At 47.6% G+C, this 17,870-nt stretch overlaps 2 protein-coding genes across 2 annotated transcripts in view; one reads left to right on the plus strand and one right to left on the minus strand.

Moving 5' to 3' along the window:
- The window catches only part of DDX31 (DEAD-box helicase 31), a 90,058-nt gene extending 85,607 nt beyond the window's left edge, over positions 1-4,451 (plus strand). Inside the window, 1 exon segment of the mRNA XM_078149976.1 lies at positions 559-4,451. Coding sequence (XP_078006102.1) covers positions 559-706 — 148 coding nt within the window. The 3' untranslated portion in view covers positions 707-4,451.
- A 2,160-nt stretch (positions 4,452-6,611) lies between these two features.
- Positions 6,612-15,282, minus strand: BARHL1 (BarH like homeobox 1). Its single transcript, XM_020973569.2, has 3 exons — positions 14,817-15,282; positions 9,873-10,095; positions 6,612-7,455 (listed from the first exon to the last, which is right to left on the minus strand). Exons 1-3 carry the CDS (start codon positions 15,280-15,282, stop codon positions 7,161-7,163), a joined length of 984 nt encoding a protein of 327 aa, XP_020829228.1. The 3' UTR covers positions 6,612-7,160.
- Between the last annotated feature and the right edge of the window lie 2,588 nt (positions 15,283-17,870).

Below are 17,870 nucleotides of genomic sequence, written 5' to 3' on the forward strand. Positions count from 1 at the left end.
TGAAGAAATGCCTATTAACTAATCTATTCAGCCTTCTAGACCACAGAAAGGTCCGTTCAAAATACCAGTCAGCCGTCTTCACTGTCTCAGGAGAGCTAGAGTCCTCCCTCTTACTATCTGTGGATTAGTGAGGGACAATTATTTTTTTAACCAAGTTGGGGTTACTGTGGTTGCTTATTAAAGTGTTTTTATTACTGAATGTTGTTGAGTTTTAGGGTGGGCTTTTTTTTTCCTTTGGCAAACTGCTGTATCATACACCTCATTTGCCATCAGCCTGTGTTCCTTTTTTTCCATGAAAACAACAGTACAGAACAAAGCCTCACTTTTAAAAATGCCATGATATTTTGCCACCGTTATGAAAATCTGTCAGCGCCGTATCTAATCTTCTGGTACAGAGAATATCAAAACAAGCACAATGGAAGGGATTGTACTTCTGTTAATACAAAAATGTCAGTTTCACAGCCTCAGAACTAGCCGCCATCAGCCTATCTTAGAATGAAAAAAATACGTAAAGTTTCTTGTCTCCCCCTCCCTTTCCCCGCTTTTACTCTTCCCTAGGCCTGACCTTCATAAGAAGACCCAGAGTAAACACCGTCTTGCTGAAATCTTGCGTTCAGAATACTCAAGTGGGATGGAAGCTGGCGACGCCAAGGTCAAAAAGCAAAACAAACATGGAAAACCCAGCAACCACACACTGCAGAGCTGAGTTGGAGCTCCCAACCTTTGCTGTGGGGGGAAGGAAAAGAAAATCTGTCTCTGTGAAACACTGGAAAAGCCCACAAAGATGTTCTGTGGGCCAGTGAGACTTAGCTAAGACTTCTCAAAAACTGCCTCTGTACATAGCACTGAGCCTCAAGATGGATCCTGGAAGTTCTGGATTGGTAAATGTCCTATTTTTGTTAGAGGAACCTTATTAAAAATAAGCATATTTCTCTTTTCCTGCATACCAAATTTCAAAATGATATAATTGAACCCACACCCATTCTCTTTTGTGAGTGGAGTAAAAATAGAAACCAAGGGGAGTAACATCACAGCAACAATTAGCTAATTACTTGATATCTCTATACTTTCCATTGACCCTGGAAGCAGATTAGTCCTTTAAGTGAGCAGTAGTAAAAATGAAGGACAAAAGAACTCCATCCTAAGTCACTGAACATATTTGGATGTGCCATACAACAAAAGCCTACTATGATACAGGCTAGCCTGTGAAATGAATTAACCCTGCTGTTACATGCCAGTGTTTTAGCAAAGATCCACTGTGTTTTATTTTTATACTATTTGGTACCTTTGGTCTTATTTGTAAAGCACGATTTGTGACTTGAAGAGTAGCTATGTGACTTTGGACAAGTCACATCCCTTCTCTGGGCCTGAGTTTCCCCAGTCACAAAGGGGGCAAGATTTGTTCATTTCTAAGGTCTCTTCCAACTCTCAAGGTATGATTTTGTGAAATGAATGTGTATAAGAGAGAAATTTTATTTCTCAAAATTTTCTTTCCCAATGCATACATGAAGTGGTCTGTAAAAAGGACCAAGAATCATTTTGTGAAAATAATCAGAAATACCACAGTATTGTGGTATACCCTGAGCCTCCTTATTTTCTCTAAATATGTTGCTGTAAATACAATGTCACTTTTCTATCATTCCTTACATTTATTCCCTCTTCAGTGTTCCTCAGAAAAGGTATTCTTTCAGGGCTAATTGATTTACTGTTGTCTTTTTATTATTTGCCTTTGAAGTCAAAAGGCACCAGTGCCCCTGTGTTTTTCTTCCTAGTGAAACCCAACAGGGTTCCACAAGAGGCCTGGGCTTCTTTGTCTTGTGACCTGGGGCACAGCTTCCCCATTGGGTCTGGCTACCAGGCTGGTGACAGCCCCTCTCCCCCTTTGAGAAGTATTGATTTCCCAATAAATGTAATATTTACATACAGGAAATGCTAGAGAAGGCCACAAGAGAAAGGGCTAAAAATCTCAGCAGTTTTCTTCATGTTGAAGAGCCCTGTGCAGCAGCTTGACTTGGGCATTTCCTGGCCATCCTCCTCTATGATTACTAAATGACCATGTCTAGATTTTCTGTGACAAAGTTCTGAGATATTCCAAAGGAAATGCCAGCTTTGAATTAGCTGACTGACCAGTAGGGTAATGTAAGCTTTGTGAAGATTCATATTTACAAAGTGATAAAGGGGAAGGGTGTCAAGTTTTCCTTTTCTGATAGTGGGCAGATTCAAGGCAAATGTCATCTAGAACACTGCCACAGAAATGACTCAGAGTATGTGAGGTAGAGTGTGAGCCTAGTAAAAATTGATCTTCTGCATGAGGAAAAATATGACCTTCTCAGAGTCAGCTGTCACATATGAATTAATAGGGGCTGTTGGTGAAATTTATAACAATAATAATAATAATAATAATAATAATAATAAAAAACCCTGCAGCAATGTCAAAAATGACTTTGGACAAATCTGCCACCCTCTCTTTTATTTTGATGCATAATAGTTCAAATGATTTGGATGAGAAAAGAAGAGATCAAACTTTTTATAGACAAAACCCAGCTGTGTGGGAAATAAGATTAATGCCAGCGATTGGGGGTGATCAAAGGCAAAAACCTACATGTTTTTTCAAGTATTCATTCTATTAAAGGATGAATAATCATAAGGATATTCCACATTCCTGGAGTAAAAAAAATGCTATAACTATGCAAAGGGCATATGTGTGTATCATTAGGGGTATGTGTGTGTGTGTGTATATATATATATATATATATATATATGAGTGTGGGTGTAAGTGTACACATATATTCAAACTATAAACCCCAACTTACTTTGCTGATAATAGCTTAAACGTTTCATCTCACATTAAGATGATGCCTGGGTATATTTCTGAGCAGAATCAATATCCTGCCCCCCAGTTAATAAAGAAACAAGGATTTAGCAGATTTAAGGTTAATATTATCTGAGTTGGAATAACCTTAAAAATAAATCTTTCTCTTATTATAGCTCATGAAAGATTATACATTTCAGGCATCAATTAGGCAAAGCCTTTGCCTAATTCCATTGTACATATTCTAATTTTGTGTGCATTTTTAATCATCTATTTTCTCATTTCCCAAACTTGTCTCTCTCATTCTCTGCTATGCTCCTGTTTCTCGTATTTAAAGACTCACAGAAGTTGGGCATTTAAGGAACTGTTACAACCCACAGTTCTTTTCCCTGGTGGATTGTATAGAATTCCTTTCCTGGTTCCCAAACATCTTAGTATTTGCAACCCCTAATGGTTGCAAATCTTCAGAAGGGACCCTCATTTCTCATGCAGTGAAGGGCAAAGAACCTTTGGCAAAATAGGTGCCTGTGTGTGATCTAATTAAGTCAGTGCTGATGTAATGCAAACAGCAACTTCCATTCCTATAGAACCAAGTTCAGACTAAACCTCAGCAAAAGAAATTTCTACAAAGCCCAGTGAGTTCCTTTGAATTTTTTTAGGGAGCTGGTTGAAGGGTGAAGGAGAGCCATTTAGTCAAATGACTGGAAAATGGCTAATGTCCTAGATTTCTGGATTTTAGTTCCTTTACATGTAGTCAACAAAAATCACTAAGGTCCCAATGTTTATTTCTCAAAGATAGAAAAATGGGACTCTTCCCCTCTGCCCTCCAAAAAAATTATTTGGTTTCCTATTGTTTTGGAGATATTACATCATATTCTTTCTTGGGAAGCAGCTTTACTCCCTCTAGCAAAAGTTCCTTTAAGATCCTTACACCTTTTCTGCTATTGCTGTTGGGTTGTGGGGGAGGATTTAGGGCTAGGCCATTTAAAGTTAGCTTGACTGGTTGCAGTGTGGAGGAACTTTAAAGTCCATTTGACTTTTCCCAAAATGTCCACAAGAGCTTTTCTGTCATAGACTGTTTGTAGCAGAGGATTCAAAGTTACTTTGGATTCCACATCTTCCCATGCAAGGGACCACAAGGCACATGTCTCTCTGGGGGTGTCTGTATGTTGTAAGGAGAGGATTGGAGAAAAAGGTGGGCCTTTTCAGGAGCTACCTTTTTCAGTACCTCCTCCAGAGGCTCCCTCAGACTCCTCTTCTCTGTCTGAAATCACCCAGCACCAGGGTCCAGAACATAGAAACCAAAGTGAACCTTTTAAATATATGAAAGTTAAAAAAAAAAAGAACCCTGCTTTACCATAAAGGTTGTAAAGTTATTGCAGGTGGGAACTGGCAGGACAATTTTAAATATTGTAATTATAAACTTGTCGGGAAGCCTTGTTCTTCATTAATGTAAGATATGAAATCGCCTCTAAGGTACAAGGACAATTAAATAGTTGAGAATATGTCTGTGATTTACACTGCTGCTGTGTAAATGTAAAGATGGTTGCTCTATTCTATCTCCTTCACTTTCACAAAATGAAAAGCACACCAGTGCAAGTTGTCCTTTGATAGATTTTTAATATGATTTTAAAGAGTTTTGTTTGGTCTCATTCTTATTCAATGAGATTAATTTAAAGCACTTATCCCCTGGGTTTAAGTCAATCCATGTAGGATTTGGACAGGGTTTGTTGCATGGGGGGGTTTTGTTTGCAGGAGGCTATGAGAGACTCCTTTCCCACTTCATTAACCCTGAGTTGGGGACAATCCCCCCATCACCCCCACCACATCCAGAGCCGGGGATTTACCAACCCCCATTCACATGCAAAAGAACCCGAATGCAAAGGGGCTGTCTTGACTTAATTAGCTGCTGTGCATTTTGCAAAATTATAATAATACCCTCACCATCCCAAGGAAGAAAGAGAGGGGTGTGTGTGTGTGTGTGTGTGTGTGTGTGTGTTGGATAGGGTGGGGGTAGGAAACAGTTGCAGACCAGGAGCTGGCTCTGGTTTTAATGAGGGTCTGTATACTACAGTTTCCCCCCCACCCCTCAGTCCCCTCCAAAGCAGTTTTTCATCTCCCAGATCTTTCCTGTCAACAAAACTGGAAGGGTCTCTGGTTATTGTTCCACTGAAAGGCGATTCCCAGCCCTGAATGTTTCTCCTTTCTTAGAGTCTGGTGCCTCCCCCACCCTTAGCATTTTGAGGGTCAGGGCGTCTGCAGGTTGAATGCTGGACTGGATGGGGAGAAGGAAAGAGGGGGGGGATGTTGGTCCACTAAGAGCACCTGCTACCTCCCCTGAGATAGGAATGATTTCCCCCTGAATGTGGGCACAGTCTGGAGTCTGGCTCAGGATTTAAATCCAGCCCCCTTGGGATCCTGGCGTTGAGGTGAGGCAGAAGCTAGTGGGGAGGGGAGAATTGCCACCCCCCCCTTATCCTAAACCTGACTCCAAGGGTAAATGGGAAGTATAAAGGGAACCAGGTCGGTGAAGCATTACTAAGGTGCCTCAGGTTTAAAGGAACGGAGTTGGAAATTTGTCTCTGAATTCCCCGGGGCAGCTGGAAGGTGCAACACTGAGCCGGGGTTAGAAGAGTTCCTCGTCTTGTGTCCCCAGCCGGGGGGGGGGGGGGGGGGGGCTGACAGTCCAGAACCAGGAAGAGAGTGACCCGGGCGGGGAGGGATTGATAGTGGGCAACGGGTGCCACGTGGGGGGAGAGTGGGCTCTGCCTCGGCGCCCATCTGTCGTTCACCTCGCCCATCGGGTCCCGGTCACCAGCTGCCGGCGCATGGTCCCGGACAGATGAGCTCACTTGGGGAGGGCGAATAGCAGCCCAGCCCGCTGCAAAGTGAGCTCTCGGACAGTGACCCCCTTCCCTACCCGTCTCTCCATCCCCCACCCCTCCTCCTTCTTTACCTCTCCTCCCAGCCCCGGCCCCCTGGAACTCTACCTTCTTGGGACTAACGCCCCAAGTACCCAAGTGATGTAGGAAAGGAAAGCAGTTTTGGTCTGGCGAGGGAACGGTTGTAAGGAGAAGGAACCAGGTGAATGGATCGAAGGGGAATAAAGGGGAAAGAGAGAAGGGGGGGCTGGAAATGGAAGAGAAACAGAAGGGAAAGGTAGAAAAAAATAGAAAAATGGGAATCGAATGAAGAAAGGGAAAGGGAGGAAATGCTTTGTTGATGGGGCGGGGAAATAGAAGATTGAGAGGGGAAAAGGTGAAGGTTAAAATGGCATCAGTTTGCGGCTGAATGAAGGGAGAGGCCAAAATGTAAAGGGCATGAAAGCAAAAGGCTGGAGGGGCAGAGTGCTAGGCGAAGAAGCAGCGTGCACATGAGCAGGCTTGTGAATTTGTAAGAAGTTTATTTCGACATTTAAAAAAGAGAGAGCGCGAGCCCAAGGGACCTGGCTGGCCCAGGGGCCCAGGCTGGAGATTGGGGGCTGCATAAGCAAGTCTCCTTGGCCCCTTCCTGCCACGTCCGGGAGCGGGTAGGGGCGCAGGCTACAGACTCACAAATTCACGGACACGGTCACGGGCTCATGGGTCACAAATAAATAACTTCATATACACTTTACACGCGGTATGTACAGCTCGGCCCGACCCGGTCAGCCTCTCCTCTGGGCCCGGCCGGTGCTCCCGCTGGGGGAGACGGAGAGGAGAGGGGAGGGGGGCGTCACTGTACAAGCAGTGGTCTGCGTTTTCCTCCCTGCCCTCCCCATTCTGCAGGTTTCGGGGAGGAAGAGGCAAATATACAGCAGGAGGCCAGGAGCCAAGGAAATAGGACAGAGCGAGCAGCTCGTGGTTCCTTCATCCACCCACCCACCCAGTCTGGGGTAAAGTCAGGGAGAGGAGGCGCCTTACGGGTCAAATTCCCCGGAGATTAAGGAGAAAGTTGAGTGGGGGCAGGATGGAGAGCGGTAGGAGAAAATGTATGCACAGAGCCAGATACAACCCGGCTAGGGCAAACTGACCCCATCCTCGGCTGGTTTGAGTGAAGTGAAGCAGGGGAAGTCAGCCACTGGCCATATCTGGGAGTACTGACCTTTGGCCCTTTGTGGGGGAGCTGTTCTGGAGTGATGAGGGGATTGGGAGAGTTTATGCTCTTGGCAGGGAAGATTTTCAACACCCACTCTTCCAAAAGAGGGCTTTGGGTAAAGGACGTCTCCCCTCTGGGCGTGCAGCGGATTCTGCTCTCCCTTGCCTCCACACTCTCGGTATCAATGAACTGGGGTGAGGTGGGGGGCTGCGCGGCCCGCGTGGAGAGGGAGAACTAGCGCCCGGGGGTGGCTAAAGCTGGGGACTGAGGCTCACCGGGGCTGTGCCGCTCGCGGGAGAACGCCCGCGAGTGGGGGCAGGGGAGGGGGCGGCTCGCTGGCTCCCTGGAGTCCATGGATAAGGATGCGGGGCACCAGAGGTCTCTGAAGTGCGGGCGGAGGAGCGCTGGGGCCCCGGTACAAGTAGAGGGCTGCGCCAGGGTCCAGATTGGAAACCAGGCTCTGCGGGTAGAAATAAGGCGACGGGAACATCCGTTGCAGCGCTGAGTAATTGCCTGCCTCTGCCAACAGCTCCAAACCCACAGCCGTCTGACGCTTCCATTTGGTTCTGGGGATGGAAACAGATACAGAGTCGGATAAGGGAAGTGGGCGCCTAGACGCCAACTCCTGGATCCGGCTCAATCAGCCACAGCCATCCCCCGTCCAAATTCGGAACTGGCAATGGAGATGGATCGGGATGTAGGCCCAATGAGCTCAATTGACTTCTCATTGGGAGAGGAGCTAATCTAGGGAGCAGATGAGGAATTGAGCAAGGACACGAAAAAGACAGGGAAAGAAACAACAAAAAGGGAAGTGAGGAGAGAGGAGCTGAGAGAACAGAGGACCGGAAAGGTCAAGAAAGGAAGGGGAATTCCGAGGCTGGTAATGGAATACCCCAGTGACAGTTGCCTGAACCGAGAGACCGAGGGAGAACAGGAAGTGGGGTGGGACGTGAAGCAGAAAATAATCCGATTGTTGTACCCTCTTGATCTGATCGACTTGCTCCCAAACAGCAGAGCAGGCATATTTGCAAGAATGATGGTAATGATGATGGCGATGGTGATGATGCAAATAATCATGTAGGACCCAAATGAACAGAAAAGCAAAACTAACTCCCAGGAGCCTCCTACTCCAGCGAAATTCCATCCGAGTCCCACGATTACTTTGGAGAGAGGGACAATTACTTTGGAGAGACGGGCCATGAGAGATGAGAGACGCGGAGGCTCGATTGCCCGATTTCCACGCCTCCCCAAACCAGGGTTTTGGAGTCGCGATCCTGGCCTGACGCCCCTATGACCCAGGGTGAGGCAGGCTGTGAAAAGGGGACGGGAGACGGGGACCCAGTATCTTCACCTTCAAACAGGACCAACAATCCAGGGGAGTATGAATGAGGTTTGGGGCACATTTGGGGGCTTGCAGAATTGGGTGATACCTCACTAGCCAAAGAGTTAGAGGCGCTGTTGACCAGAGGAACTCAATGCCTACTTCTCCATCTGCCCCCCTGGAGAATCGGAAATAGAAGGAAGTGGGGAACAGAGATCTGCTAGCTCCAAGCCTCCTAACAAGGTCAGGGACTTCTTAATCCCTGAGTTTCTGGTCAGGCAACTAATGGGAGTTCGGAGGCCGTGAGCTGGGGGTGCTCTCTGTGACACAGCGTTGAACCCTGGGATTCTCAGACGGAGCCGCTGCATCATCCCGAGATCTCTTCTTGGTCCCTCTGTGGTCTGGGGCTCAAGGAGCACCAACCCAATTTCCTTCCCTGAATTATTCATCATCATCATAATTGTGTAATTACTGTAACCGCCCTTAATTATTGATGCCCAGAGCAGTAATCGGTGTTTATTATTAATAGCTCTATGTGTTATTCGTCTTGTTTAGGGAAAGCGCTTTTCGGCGGAGACTAAGGGTGAAGCTGGGAACATCTTCAACTCTTGGGTCATTTGTAACACCCTCCAAAGAAAGTACCGATTTTTTTTTTGCACCTTTTCCACGGGAGTTCAAAGTGTTTCTTTGCTAATTAACCCTCACCGTGTGGTTGGTGGGTGCCTAAGGATAGTGCTGAATTCTCCTCTCTAGGGAAACAGACTGTGTCGTCCACCACTGCACAGAGGAAAGCTACGATTTGAGCCCAGGCCTTAGGAATCAAACCGGAGTTTTAGCTCCTTCTCTTCCTAGATCTCTTCCTTGTAGAAGGCCGATTTCGAACAGGCACGCCTCTACTTGTACTCTCTGTGTTGCGCTCAGTCTTGATTGCTGCTCTGACCTCTGCTTTTCTCTCCTCTCTAATCCGAGTTTACTTCAGTCTTGCTCTGTGTCCCGAGTACCCGAAGCGGGAAGGGCAGCTCGCTAATTTTCACTCCAGGATGGACAGCAAGGGTCACAGAGGTCAACCCACAGACCCTCCCAACACTGGCCAACTCCAGTTCCCCAGTGACGTAGGGGAAGTGCAGGTGTCACAGGTAGAGCTGGCTGCTGAGTGCAAGGCCATCTAAAGAGCCTGGGGACCAGATTGAGGGTGAGGAGAAGAGTAGGGAGAGTAAGGGGATGGGGCTGGCAGAAGAGCACAAGGGTAGGTCTAGTCGACTACTTTGTACTTTGTGTATGTGTGCGTGTGTTTGTGTTTTATCTCTCTTTGTGATGTCCGTGCAACTCTGCAACTGTGTTACGTCAGAGTTTATGCATTGTGTACGTCTAGTCTGTAATATGTCAATGCTCTCATTCAGGTCCTAGCTTTTTGGGATAATAGTCATAGAATCATAGATTTAAGACGAAAGTTGTGTATTGTGTCAGTGTGTTCGTGCGCTTTGTCTGTATGTAGTGTGTGGGTATCGAGTCGGTGGTGTGTAAGTTTTGCCTCTGGGATGAAGAGTGGATTAATGAGGGGTGGGTTACAGGCAAGGGTTGGGTTTCAGATCATCCTCCCCAATCCCAGACCCCAGAGGTCTTCTGTCCAACGCCCTTTTGGGGGCCTCTCGGGCTCCTCACCTGCGATTCTGGTACCAGGTCTTGACCTGCGTGTCAGTGAGGTTGAGCGAGGCGGCCAGCTCCATACGATCCTGCACGCTCAAATATTTCTGCCGCTCGAAGCTGCGTTCCAGCTGCGCCAACTGATGGTCCGTAAAGGCAGTGCGAGCTTTACGAGGCTTCTTCAGGCGCACAGGGGGACTATCCCGGGAGCTGGAGATTTCTCGGTCGCCTTCTTCTTTCACTGGGGAAGACAATCAAGGGGTCAAGACAACTCTACCAGATCTGATAACTAGCTACTCAGCTTCCCGCCCCTTTCCTGGAGACCCAGTTTCACCCTGCTTGAGTGAAAAACTAGTCCAGGATAAGTAGTCCAAACTTCGCCGTCCAGCTGCCTTTGTGCTTCCTAGGCTAATTTCACAAGGTGTTGATTTATTTGCAAATGTTACTTCAAATGCTTGTTTTTTTCCCCTGCCAGTAAGAAATCCGCTCCCAGCCTGGGTTGGCTCCTTATTCTTCTGGCTAGGCTTATCTGAGTTAGGGTCTCTACAACAAAGATAGAAAAAGACAAGGTTGAAGGTTTAGGAAAGAAAAGACAACGAAACCTTGGGAAAAGTTCTTTATAACTTTCTGCTTTCAACGACCTCTACGTCTGTCTTGTCTTTCTATTGAGCTAGGAAGTGTGTGTATGGGGGGGGGGTCTCCAGAGCAAGCTCTACCCATGGCATTCCAGAGCATGGTTCTGTTCCTCTAGCTCTGGGGTGGGGGTGGTAAGTAAATTAAGCAAAGGAGAAGACCTCAAGTGAGAAGAGTGGAGGGGGAAAAGAGTCTGAGATAAAACAGATGTGCATGTGAACTCAGCTCGAGTGTTCTCTTTCCAATCGAGCCTCTGGACCTGCAGGATCGACTGTGCCTCAGAGGGTCAGGGAAGCGCAACCTTCTCCCTTCTTTACACCCCACCCCCCATGGCGAAAAGGATCATAAGATCATAGGATCATGTGCATAAAGGGCTGTGTGATGCCAAATTAAGGAATGAATTGGAAAACAGGACCAAAACCTTAAGGATGAATTTCTTATCCTAATTCTATGTAAGACCACATCCTGCTCAGAATTCTGTACCCTACAGCAACATAGGCAGAGGTCTCTGTGCTCGGGGATCACATATTACACCACATGCAAAAAAAAAAATTAAAAATGGAATGTACTCTAAGGTTTGAGATAAGAAAAATACACACTTATCATATTAACGTGTAAATTGATGACCACCTACAATATATTTTTAGTTTGGTGCATACAAATGCGCATTTTAGGAATGTGTATATAGAGCAATATATCAGAGCTGGAAAGGACCTTGGAGACCATCTCGTCTAACCCCCTCATTCTACAGATGAGGTCCGACATGGATAAGTAATTATTTGTATGATTTTAATATATGTATATAATGTGTGTATGTATAGAAATATTTTGACTACAAATAGGCATTCATGTTATATATGTGTGTGTATTTAAATGTTACATACAATAAAATATATTGTATAGAAGCATATAACATGTGTATTATGTATGTATATATACATAATATACCAGAAACAATGAGTGATATTTATAGCATTAGTAAGTATCTTAACGTAAAAATGTGGTTTATGGGGTATCTATTTTACAGTGCCCCACAAACACCTGTCTCTTTCCTCTCTAACCCAAGTGTGCTGGCTATCAGACATTTCATTGCTTTACAATAGGGATGTTCTACACCCTAAAACTGAATTTCTCTCTCTCTCTCTCTCTCTCTCTCTCTCTCTTCTCTCTCTCTCTCTCTCTCTCTCTCTCTCTCTCTCTTCTCTTTTCCTTTGTCTCTTATTCCCTCTCTCCTCCCCTAAAGCGATTAAGTAACCAAAACGGTCCCTTTCCATAAATTGGTAGAGGAACAACATCCCTGGGTTCAGTCCTTTACGGTAAATTTCATTGTGAGCTGCTTTAGTGGTGACAGGGCTTGAGTGGAATACGAGTTGATTTCTCTCTGTAGGGAACAATAATCCGGTTAATTGAGCCGCTAGGGAGCAAAACTCCTCAACTGGTAAGGCAGTGGCTTTCAGCCTGGGAGAGGGCCGGAACTCAGCGCGGAACTGAGGAAAGAGAACGCTGGGGAATGCTAGCTGAGCTCTCAGGAGGGAGAGGCTGGAGCTGGTGAGAGAAACTAGGAAGAACGAGGCCAAGTACTTAAGCTATGTCTATTTGAGCGAAGGGAAATGGAGAACTGAAGCAATTTTCCGGATACTTTCAGACCCAGACTTAGTATTCTGGAGGAAGCGGGTGTTTCCCACTCGATCTAGATCGGCTGTCGAATCATATGGCTGGCCGCTTCAGTTCTCCTCCAGTGAGGTCCTCACCCAGGGGTTAGGCGAGTTTGTGTGCAGTGTTAGGAGGAAAAGACGGCTGAAGTTTAAGGTGGCACTTCACAAGTCTCCTGGCCTGTTTGGCGACTTTGGGAAGCAGGGGAGTCGGCTGAGAAAAGTAACTCAAACTGACGGAAATATTGTCACATTAGTCGCCTTCCCTTTCCCAAGTCATTTTCAAGTAATTCGTACGAAGGCGCAGTAGCCTAACCCGACCTGGAGACAGCCTATTGTTTCGAGACCGTGAGCAGAGGACGCCCCAGATTAGAGTTTCGGTACTTGTTTCTACAACGCGATTCCGTAGAATTTCCCTGCTGCTTCACGCAAATATCCATACCTTCGAGATCTATTTCCTCTCCTTTAAAATTGCCCTTGGTTACACAACAAGGGGGACTCATAAGAGAAACCTCGGGAGTCTCGTGATTTTTTCCCCCCGCTGTCGGCGGGCCTACAGAGGAAATCGCTCTTAACAGTGTAAACGAATTTTGTCCACTTCATAGGCTGCGGTATACATTTTATAATTTGTATTTCTGTCAGTCTGCCCTCCGTCTGCCTCCACAATCAGAAACGCCCTTCACTAGATAGAAACACTTGCTGCCGAGTTGTGGTCATCGTTTGTTCCCTGTTCCTTCTAGTGTTCCAGTCCCCAGTATTTTCCATCTGGACCTTCACTTCCCTTCTGGGATGGACTTCCAAGTACTCCATAAATTTTTGGAATTGGGTGTGCATATACCTATTATACATTTTATATTTGGTATAAGCACAGCTTCATTACCCTTATTAAAGAGAGTGGCTATTACAATTTTCAGAATCAATTCTCATTTAAATTCGGCAAGGATGCTAAAGAAAGAAATAGGATGGCATAACGCTTCGTATTTTAACTCCCCACACGCACTCATACACACAGAGGACAGCGGGTTTTGTCCTCCTCCTGAAGTCTGGAGTTGGAAATAACCATCTGCAGCAGGCCAGCCCCTTTCTCTAAAGCTAGTGTAACTCGCTCTGAAAACAGTTCTTTGACAAGAGCAGAGCTGAACAGAGAACAAATACGGAAGCTTTTCCCGCTTGTTTCTCACATTCCTTGAGATTCCCTGTCTTACGGTAGCTCTTGCCCAATGCACTTTCTTCTTTGTTCCTCCAAACCCCTGTCTACACATCCCAGCCCTGGAGGAACTTCCTGGTGGCTCTTCTTTGGGAAAGGATTTGGGGATAGTGTCGGTTGAGGAGTTTATCTTGATATAGGATTCTGGACCGCATAGTCTGATTCCCTAAAAAGCAAACGATTTCTCCTCTCCCAAAGCCCTGCTCCCAAAGCAAGCCGCTTGTAGAGATTTAGGATAGGAAAACAGATATGCGGACTCCAAAGAAAATAAAGGGAACTTCATAAGGAAATTTCATCCTGAAGAAAAGGATACTGAAATTAATTCTGAAGTGAAATGGGAGCTCCTTGCTGCCCACACTTTCAGCACAGTTAACCAGCAGGAAGAGAACACAGGTCCTACTCCACAGTAGACTCCTGAGGCTCCTCTTGCCATTTTCCAGGGTCTCGGAGAAAGAAATTAGTGCCTCTTGCTGGAGTCCAAGTAGTTGAACCGTAATGAGGGTGAAGAAGAGAAGCCAGTCATAACTTTCCCTTCTTCCTTTCTCGCTGCCCTTACCCTACCTTTCCTTCCCACTCAGTTCCCCGTGAGGTGAAAAGGAGGAATAAATTAACCAAGACAAGAACGAAAGTTAGGAGACTGACTCAGGAGGGAGCAAGGAAGGTGAGGTAGTTAGACAAGAACCAAAGGACCACCTGTCTCTCCGAAGTCCCTGAATTCAATGTTCAGGTCCATTTACAATTAAATTCAGTGGGGTGGGGTGGGGGAAAAATTAGCGCGTCCTCCTAGGATTTCCCGTCTTCCGGGCCCTCTGGCTCCTACCCCAGTATCAAGGCTCCCCCTAAATACCCCACCCTTCTGCTGGCTCATTTCTCTGAACTTAGTATTTCTGCTTGACTCCCTCTGTCCCCTAATGGTCAGAGACAGGGCAAGAAGAGAAACTTGTTGCCCATTCTTTGATGGAAAAGTAGACTAAAGGCGGAGAAGCCCTGGCCTCATCTGGCCTCAGTGGAAATTCTGGTGAGGACATAGCCTACAAAAATTAGTTTCTAGCTTCAAATAGGGACATTTAAATTAAACCCATAGGTCCCGGAATTGTCCCATCGAGGACGGGTTTTTTTGTTCGTTTTTGTTTTTGTTTGTTTTTGTTTTTGTTCTGGGAAGGGACCAAAAAGCTGTTTCAGTGGGTCAAATGTCTCAGGAGGAGTACTCCTGACTGTTTTATAAGTTTGCTTCCTGCCCCGTTAAGAGCTTGATCTGATTCTCTCCCTGTTCCCTATTTGTCCTCGTTCAGATTTCCTCGATGGGACAGGCAAAGGGCTCCAGAAAGATACCATATGATCAAGTGTCCAGGCTCCTCTTTTAGGGATATTGGAGAGGGTGCCCAACTTGAGAATGGTTGTTTACAATACTTTGTGGCTCCTGTTCCCTCCTCCCCTGTATCTTAACCTTCTCACCTCCAGACTGCTTACCTTTATACTCCGAATCAGAAGAAGAGTTGCTACCACCTTTGTCCAGTTTGTCTCTAAAGTCCTCTCCAGGCTTGGCCGAGAGGCGGCCCCCCGGCTCCTGGGCTGCGGGCTGCCCGTTGCTGGAGTAGGGTGCGCAGGCTGCCAACGGTTTGCAGTCGGCAAGTATGTCCCTGATCAGGAAGGAGGAGGTCACCGAGCGGGATTGGGACGGAGCTGACAGCTGCCCGGGCTGCAGGTGGGAATCTAAACCCTGGCCAGACCCTCCTACCGGCCGTGGTGCTCCTGTCTCCAGACAGTCCCTTCTTGGCGAAGCAGGAGATGAGCATCCGCTGCTGCCTTCCGATCGGGGGCTTAGCTCCAGGGGTGAGCGGCAGTCCCCGATCAGGGGGTCCCCCTTGGGAAGGGCGGGGCTGCCTGCTCTGTGCGAGAGGATGGAGTCGATCCCAAATCCATTGGAGCCTTCCATAGCCAAGCCGCTTCCTTTCCTCCCCAGAACCTCCCCACCCACCCACCAACCCCAGCAGCCACCGCCCCTGCCCCTAGCTGAGGGCTGGCATGGGGCAGGCGGGCAGGGAGCTGGCGGGCACGTTGGACCGAGTTCAGCCTTGGGGGAGCCGGGGAGCTCTGGGCCAAACGCCTTTGCGCATTAGATCCACAAGGGCTCAGCGCTTCTGCAGCATCTCGAAGAGCTGCGGTGCCTGAGGGGGGGTGGTGGGAGTGTCGGGGAAGGAGAACGGGGGATAGGGAGGGAGAAAGCGTCAAGTTTTGGGGGACAGAAGGGAAAGTTTCCGGCCTAGGTTTCCCTTTGACAAAGAGAAAAGTGAGTAAATAAAATCTAAATAAAATAGAGGTTTGCAAAAGAAAGAAAGAAAAGAATAACAATTACAAAGTACTGCAATTGAAGCCTTCTTCCTGATGAGCAGTTCACAGAGAGCGGCTAGTCAGCACCACGGACAGCAGTATGTCCCAGGCGCCCAGGCTTCCAGCCGGTAAGGCACAGCGCACCTGACGGCATCAGAACCTTGGACAGCAACTGAGCTCAAGACGCAAGCCACTCCACCTGGCCCACCGGCTCTTACTTCCTCCGCTTCCGCAGCCTTGGGCGAACGTTTCAGCACCTTGGACAGAGGTTCTGGCAAATCAGGCCCTCTAGACTGCTCTCGAAGTTCCTCCGTGTGCCGTACTGCCTCCCCCCCCCTTTTAAAAAATGAACTTGAGTCACTTTTTCTTTGGCGTTCGGTATTTTTGGGTGTAGTTTTTTTTTTCGTTTTGTTGTTTTTTTTGTGTGTGTTTTTTTTTAAAAGGGGGGACTCGCCCACGTGTCCCCGGAGCGGTGGCGCTGATTGGTTCCGGGTGATTTTGGGGGTGATGTCACGGTTTCGCAAGAAGGAGCCTGATCCCCTTTCAGCTTGATTAAAACAGACACTGAATTAATTACAGTCCAGACCCAACTGTTTACCGGCGATTTCCACACGGTTTGCTTTCATTAGGCCGCTGATGAAGCTTTTAATGAGGGGTGATTAGCCAAGGGGGGTAAGGGCTGGTGTGTAAGGGAATATGAAGCTGCCGCCGGTGGGCTTGGGTTGTATTTTTTTTTTCGGGTAAGTTTTCTCCGATCTTTTCCCACAGTTAGCCAAATCACTAGTTCATCGAGCTTTCGTGGGTCCTTTTTCCCACCACTTTCTCTCTTCCCTCTCCTAACATAGGAGTCGGAGTCGGTGTTGAGCTGTCGGGGATGAAAACTCCTTTCCCAGTAAGGTGTGTGTGGGGGGGGAAGTTCTTAAAAAGAAAAAAGTTTACGTTCTTCACCCGCTCCCTATTCAGCCCATAGTTGATTTTAATCGTCCCTTGTTCTATGCACCATGCCTCTGCCCCTTCTCTCCCTGGGTGCAGTGGTGGACAGGAGATAGGTCTTAACAAAAGCTCAGTTTCTTCTGTTCCGGGTGGCGGCAGGAAGGGGTTCTTCACATCTAGAAGTGGGGTTATAGGGTAAAGGGATCCGGGTGCTGCCGATTTCTGGGCTCCTGAGACGGTATAGGCTGAAGGAAGGAGAAAAGTTAAGTAGACAAAAGAAGCAGAACCCCTCCCCCCCCCCAAGCTAAGCCACTCTCCCCAGAGGCGCTCGCGCTTTTGTCCCTCGGAATATGATAAACCAGAAGAGGAGGTGTCTGCGCAGCTTCGTTATAAGGCCCAGAGCAGTAGCTCAACCGAAGAACGCTCTTTATATGGTGTCATCGTAGGAAACGGGGTCTTTTCGATGTGTCCCAGTCTCTTCATCACATACATATTTCTTTTCAGTGGTTGGTTGCGGGAAAGAGAGTGGGGTGCCACTTGGAAACACGAAGTGAGAACTCCCGACCTTTTTTGTCTCCTCCCTGAGGGAATGTGACCCGAGTTCGGAGCAGTGTCAAAGGCAGAAGGCTAATTTGTGGCGACTGGGGCCCCAAAACTGTCCTAGCCTGATATCTGAGAGACTCTGGAAGTGTCCGAGGTTTGCAGGGAGTCCTGGCTGGGGGAGGCGCTCAAGAGAGAGTTAAGAGTCTCCTTCTAGCTGGTGATGGGAAGGGGGGAAAAAGTTAGCGGACTGAGCTTCTCTCTCGGCGCTAGGCGAAAATCCGCGCTAATTTACACAGGGGCCGGAAGTCAGACTTTTGGAGTGGAGGTTTAGCGCGATCTGCCTGAACAGAAACTTTCCCTCCCCTGCTTCTCCTCAAGTCAATTTCGTTCGATAGTCTTCAGCTTCTGCCGCCCAGCTCTTTTCCCCTCCGTTAGCCCCCCAGCAGATTGGAAGCGGTCACTCCTGTCTGGCCGAGGGCTGTGAGGCTGGGGGCGGCTCCTGGGCAGGGGTGGAGAGGAGGAGGCGGCCCGGCTGCAAGCTGTCGGAAGAGGGAGGGGGTGGGTGGGAGAGAAGGACACAGAGTGAGCCCGGGGATGGCTGTGGGCTGCTCTAGAACTCAGTCGGCCACTGCTGTTCTGAGTGCCCGCTGCAGAGCTAACGAATTTTTGTAGTTGTTTTTGGTGAAGAAAGATAAAGTGGAGTCTGGGGAAGCTTGT

The sequence above is a fragment of the Phascolarctos cinereus genome, unplaced genomic scaffold (assembly GCF_003287225.1).
Source record: "Phascolarctos cinereus isolate Bilbo 61053 unplaced genomic scaffold, phaCin_HiC Scaffold_2;HRSCAF=192, whole genome shotgun sequence".
In the NCBI taxonomy this organism is placed as follows: Eukaryota; Metazoa; Chordata; class Mammalia; order Diprotodontia; family Phascolarctidae; genus Phascolarctos; species Phascolarctos cinereus.

Bases quoted from the DNA above. Each gene is read 5' to 3' on its own strand.
- BARHL1 (XM_020973569.2), bottom strand. From the start codon at position 15,282: ATGGAAGGCTCCAATGGATTTGGGATCGACTCCATCCTCTCGCACAGA. The intron at 10,096-14,816 runs GTAAGCAGTCTG...TGTCTTCCCCAG, and splicing joins TTCTGATTCGGAGTATAAAG to TGAAAGAAGAAGGCGACCGA. The intron at 7,456-9,872 runs GTGAGGAGCCCG...TTCCATCCCCAG, and splicing joins ACCTGGTACCAGAATCGCAG to AACCAAATGGAAGCGTCAGA.